The 6176-nt window shown below is 35.3% G+C and overlaps 1 protein-coding gene across 1 annotated transcript in view; it reads right to left on the bottom strand.

Annotated features, from left to right (window-relative positions):
* Positions 1 to 859: 859 nt before the first annotated feature.
* Positions 860 to 6176, bottom strand: part of MYBL1 (v-myb avian myeloblastosis viral oncogene homolog-like 1) — a gene marked incomplete at its 5' end in the record, with an annotated part of 20829 nt that continues 15512 nt past the window's right edge. The window contains 4 exons of the mRNA XM_010297134.1: positions 860 to 1333; positions 3111 to 3290; positions 5293 to 5397; positions 5484 to 5600. Of these exons, the coding sequence (XP_010295436.1) occupies positions 1205 to 1333; positions 3111 to 3290; positions 5293 to 5397; positions 5484 to 5600 (531 nt within the window). The remainder of the gene's footprint in view (positions 1334 to 3110; positions 3291 to 5292; positions 5398 to 5483; positions 5601 to 6176) is intronic.

The following is a 6176-nucleotide window of genomic DNA, read 5'->3' as shown; positions in this document are numbered from 1 at the left end:
TTTGCTCTTCAAACATTTAGTAAATATATCATGGTCAAACTTAAGTGCAGATACAATTCTTTTGAGATCCAAGGTGCCAAGTTTCTTTTTTTTTTTTTTTTTAATATTTAAAATGCATTTGTTTTTAGTTCCTATGCAGGATGAAGTACTCCTGGGTCACATACAGGATGCCACCATTCCCTTCTAAGTGTATTTAAACAAGGTACAACAACAGTTACTGTATAATATAGGTATACCTTGTAATTATTTTGTAGACCACATGATTTAAGGGTTATAGTGCAATTTTTATGTAGATGTAACATACAGTATAGATTTGTACACTTCACCACTGTAATTCTTATGCTATTCCATACTTTAAACTTGTCCTTTTTTTTAATTTTAGCTGTTTTAACAGGAAACAACGTTGGCTTCTAGAAAACCTGCATACATATAAATATCTACATTTAAGCTTTAAAATGAAAATAAATTATAAAACCAGACTCCTTTCCAATTTACAAAATTTTCCCCGTTCCTACATACTGTACAATACATTCAACAATCATCTCATTTTGAGATTTATGAAGAAAATACTGATGCTTTACACTAAAACCTAATTCACCCCCCTCTGCCTACTTCTAGTACCGTTTGCAAATAAATATATTTAACACTGTAGTTAATTTCATTGTTTTGCAGCATACCAAAAAAATTAGTAGTGCAACTTTCTATCCTTCCTTTATACTCCTTTCCATTGTGTTTCTTTATATACTAGAAAAATGCTACATAAGCAAAAGCACATTCAGTCATGTATGTTGCTCATTTGGAAACCAGTAACAACCTATAAACCTACTCTATATTGAAAATGCACTAACAGAAAGAAGCAATGCAAGTCAAAAGAATAAATATGAAAAATAGACCTAAAAACTGTATGTTGTCAGTACTGCAATGTATTTTACCATTCTTTATCATATTTTAGGGTGTTAATTTTTTTTTTAATATTCAATAAATTCATTGCAGAACTGTTTGTACTATCCCTTTGTAGACAATACGAGAGCTTAATGTCTGTTCTTTGTCAGTCAAAAGAAGAAAGGAAGCTTTAAGGTAGCTTTAAGGTTTCCCTTGGCAGACTGTCTCAAAGTAAAGACTAATTCACAAGTATTGTGCTGGAATCACCTTCAACACTGTGCCAGATTCAATGGAAAGAGATGGCTGTCAGCTGCAGTGACCATCACAGTATCAGAGCCCTTGAAGTGCTGTTGGTAGCTGTGTATGTGCTTAGATATCTTCTTGCTTGTTCAGTCATGATAAGCTGGTCTTCGGTTTTTCCGTAAACAACTGCTTCCCATTCACAATTTGACTGCACAAAATAAAATTCAGTTAAAAAGATTCTTTTAACTAAAACGCTTGAGCAATTCTCATAGAGCTTTTCAGAGTAATAGTAAATTATCAAAGTCTAGCAAGACAGTATTTATTTTACTGAGAAAGGTTCAGTTCTATAATACAATACCTAAAACCTGTGACAACGCTCCCTCTCCACCTCTTAATCCAGCTCCCCAGCCGTGCATCTGTGTTACGCTTTAAGTTCTAACACATAAAATGAAAAACACTCTTAAAAAGAGACTAGTTCAACAATTGATTCATAAAAGGGAAGTTAATTAAGTCATCTTCTCTTTGGATATCTTCCCCTTTAAATGTGCTATGTTCAACAGGCAGAAAAATAGATTCTTGACAGCTGTCTGGAGACACCAAGGAAGGCAAAATGGTTTGGCAGCTGAAAAATACTGTGAAGGACTTCACTGAACCAAAGTGGCAGCTGTGGAAGAATGGTCAGATGTTTTGGGAATATATTAGAAATGGCAAAGGAATTAGGAATAAAAATAATGAATAGAAGAATAATTGAGCCACTAGTCCTGCTTCTTCCATGAAGCAAACCCTGCACATTTACATGATTTATTGAATCTCAAGCTGATTTGTAGCAGCCCTAAATTGGACCTGACACTAGCAGATTGTAGCACAATGGAGAATGCAAGATTCTCTCCCTCCCACATTGAGCTAGAAACTGATCCAAAAGATCAGTTCCACATATAAATGCACAGAGACAATTAGCCATTTGAGTTTCTCTATAAATTTAGCAGGACTTGATTCATGGAAAGCCACTAAATTGAGAGGGAATTTCTCAGTGGAAAGAGCAAAAAGAGAAAGATGGTTCAATGAGGATATTTATGAGTATAGTATGACTAAGCTCCCCTTTTAAGTATCCTTAAGAGCATAGTTCTGGGCCAGATAGATGTATTGACCTTTGCTGCAATTCACAGCAGTTAAGTCTTTTTTTGGAATATCACAATTAAATGAGTTTTGTTCTTTCTTCTCATAAGAGAGGATCAGAAAGGAATCCTGTTGTCTCTACTTCAAAACACATCATTAAAGCTATTAAGGGGGACATGGAAGATCAGGCTCCAGGTGCCCTGCTTTTTTTTTTTTTGCTTTTTTTTTTTTTTTAATTAATAGAGAGCTGTAGATATTCTGAGAAGACACACAAACCTTATACATTAACTCCCTATGGGGCAAACTGGAACAGGCACAAAGTCAGGTAAAAGAGAGTCTCCCCCTAAATCTGGTGGTCAAGACAGCAAGGAAAAACTAGGTTCCACAGTTTTGACTGTATGGAAAATATACAGATGTACAAGAACAGGCACATTTCAAGAACAATTACCAAACAAACTGTGGATGAACTCTGCTTAATGAATCCCACTGGGTTTATTATGAAGTAAGCACCAGCCAAATTTGAGCCACTTAGATGCTACAGAGGTTTAGTTTGCACCAAGTCAACTTTTCTTACTGCTAGACTTGGATACCCAAACCTGTTTTGTAGGTCCACCCTATGCTGATTTTTTCCCCCCAGGTTTAAATCTTATAAGCCATTCAGTGAAACATCTGGGTTGTACTTAAAGAACTTAGCTATGAATAAATGCTTCATGGACAAATGACTAACTTACAAGAAATAAGGATCATGGAAAAACTGACCAAAACTAGATCACTGAATTGAACAGTTATAGACATTAGTACAGGAGAAACCAAAAAGAAATTCTTTGTTAACCAGCTAACAAAACTAACAGAATTCTTCACATCCAGACCTGAAGAGCTTTCTCCATTTTGACATTTTTTGAAGGGCATGCATTCAGTTTCTTCTTAATTACTGCATTTGCTTTGTTTGCTGGATTTGTATCCTGTTTTTCTGATGTCAGGTTACATCTGTTGTCATGTATTTCCAACAATGGTATCATTAATAAAGATGTAGTATATGCATTTTCTGACTATTGACAAAAAAGAGGGTAGGGAACAGGGATAATAATTAGTATTTGACCCCCCAAAAAAAAAACCCCAAACTCTTCAACTGCTGCAATCAGAGAAACCAAAATGTAAACAAAGCAAATACTATCAGAAAGACCCTAGCAAAGAATCTGAAAAGAAAAAGTAATGAACAGCATATGAAGAACTACCCTCGTCTATACTGGGATTCATAGTCAATACTGAGCACAGTAAAACAAGTAGCTACTAGCATGATTTAGGCATTACTGAGAAGCCAGTTTCTTTCCTGTAAAGCCACACTACAGCTTATTACATTTTGTTAAGAACAAGACTTGATAAAGTGGTAACTACAAAGCCGTTTTTTAAAGAAAAAAGCTTGTAATTCACTTCTAGTACAACACTTGTGAAAGTAAGCACAAGGAGGCTGGAGTAAAAAAATTAAGATCATGTCAGTATCAGGGGAAGAAACTGTTTTAAGAATTGAAATAAACACTGGATTGATCATTCCAGAAGAGTTTTATATGCTGATAATATTTATGGAAATAAAAAGAAATAAATCCAGCTTCATTATAGCAAAGCGGAAGAAAAGGATATAGCAATTTTAGAGAGCAAAATTAGATGAGAGTAACAGTGGCATATGTACTTGTTTGCTTACAAAAACACCCCTTTAAACTGTGTTAAACTATCTTTACATATTTATTCCACCTCCGGCCTTACTCCTAACTTACCGCCTCAAGGACACACAATTTCTACTTAAAGATTGGTACATTCTTAATTTTTAAATCAGATACTACAACTATCTCTCTTGCTAAGAGCAAATGTTTCTGCTGCACCAGCATTCCTCATTAAAATGGAAGGAAAGCAATTTTTTTTTCCCCCAGTCCACTATCTGTATTATACCACAACATCATAGTGTATCTTGGTTTTAGCTTAATAACCTGAACATCAATGATGTACAATATACCATGTCATAACAAGACGTTACTAAGAGAACACCGGGCATTTTGTTTCTGTTTTGAATGGCTGCAGCAATGCTGCTCCTCACAAGACAGAGATGTTCTTGGGGAAGCATGGAATTCCCACTAGGTGGCAGAGCACCTAACACCCAGAGGACAGACATCTAGGCTTGGCAGAGGGTCTATGAGGCATTTAAGAAGGGAATTTAGAAAACCAGCTACAATAATCAGAAAGGGGTATGACTTAAGCACCTGTCTTTTTTAAGGACTCTGTCTCCTACCTCTCGAATGTAGCTTTATACCTGATGAAGAGTCACAGACATTTACTCTTTCAGAATTAAATACATAGTTACTTTAATTTAAGAACTAAATTAGAAGTTTTCCTACAAATTACAAGACTAAAGATTAATCTATTCACTCACTCAACTGGAAAAATACTGAGCTACTTTTTAAAGGAATAAGGGACCAAAACTGCCCCATCTCTGAACTCTTGATGTCTTGGTTGTTGAGGCAGAAGTATTCAAATTCCTTCAGGCAGAGGAAGCCCACAAACCTCATCTTCCACATGCTTGATATTTCCGAAAGTGTTCCCCTACTATGTGAAGCAGGAAAAGGAAAAACATGCTGCCTAATATGCAATTAGGTATCTTCAGAACATGTCTGCCAGTCTGTCAAGCATGCAAAAACACAGGGACAAATGTCATCTTCCTGGTGTATTACAGAGCTTCAGCATGCCATACATGCTAAAGTTTATAGGTAACCAGCATGGAAGCAGCTTTGCTATAAAAGCAAGTCTGCAAAGCATTCGCATTACTTTACCAGTCCTGCTCTGAAGGCCTGAAAGGAAGAATTCATGCACGAATTCAAGCCCAATGTTCAAGTATTGCTTAAGTACTTAAAGTAGTATTTCAAACTCAAGGTGATTTTCACTTTCTAGATTTATGAATCTAGCTTCAATCCAAACACTTTTATTTTAGTTGATAAAATAAAAGATACTCAGTTCTATACTAATATTTCTGCCAGTGGTGGTGTTCAGTAGTTTAATACTTACCTGTACATCCGAACTACTATCTTCTGTGAAGAGCTGGGCACCAACCTCTTCTTTTTCCCATGCATCTAGGACCAGTGATTTTCTGACTTTTTTAGAAGAGTTGTACTGCAATAAATATTTTGCAGAGAAAAATTGTTAAATATTGTTTAAAAGCAGTTATTTCTTCTTCGAAATTATTATTGTAATGTTACCTCCTGCTTGCAGCTTTTATACACAGTGTCATCTTCCTCCTTGAGAAATATATCTGTTCCAGTTTCCTCTTTCAAAACTTCCCTAATGTCTTCCTCCAAGAAGGCAAGTGGTTGTGACTAAGTTAATTAAAATTGGACGAGAAAATACAGGAAGTCTATTAGTTGCTAGTTTTTATCATATTCTACTTTCAGCTACGCGATCTTGCAAAATATAGCAACAGATAAAAGTATTTAAGCTATTGTCGTTAACAACTACAGATCAACATTTCAAGGCTATGCAGATTTTTAACTCATTTTACTCTACATTATTTCTAGCCAGATAAAACATATACATACACACAGTGCCTCAAAAAATGCAAGGTAGCATTGAAGAAGACATGCAAACAACTTGTTTGCATTTACTAGCAATGGTTATCCACTGACTAAAGGGATAAAAATACTTCATACATGCTAAACACATATATGTATATACACATGCATGCAAACATACTAAAAAACTGTACTATAAAAGTATGACTGTTGTTAGGAAAGGAATTTATATCATAAACCTTTGAATAAGACATTGATAGTCCTAAGTACAGTACAGAATTTCGCAGAAGCGATACAGATGGCTCCTTTGTGTACCAACAGGAGAAGAATTCCCTTAAGCCCTCAAAATTTGATTTTGAACAGGAGGTTAATAGTGGACAGAAA

Source organism: Phaethon lepturus, unplaced genomic scaffold, assembly GCF_000687285.1.
Source record: "Phaethon lepturus isolate BGI_N335 unplaced genomic scaffold, ASM68728v1 scaffold6361, whole genome shotgun sequence".
Taxonomy (NCBI): domain Eukaryota; kingdom Metazoa; phylum Chordata; class Aves; order Phaethontiformes; family Phaethontidae; genus Phaethon; species Phaethon lepturus.
The sequence above is the reverse complement of the archived record's forward strand: the minus strand, read 5'-3'. Positions and strand labels throughout refer to the sequence as shown.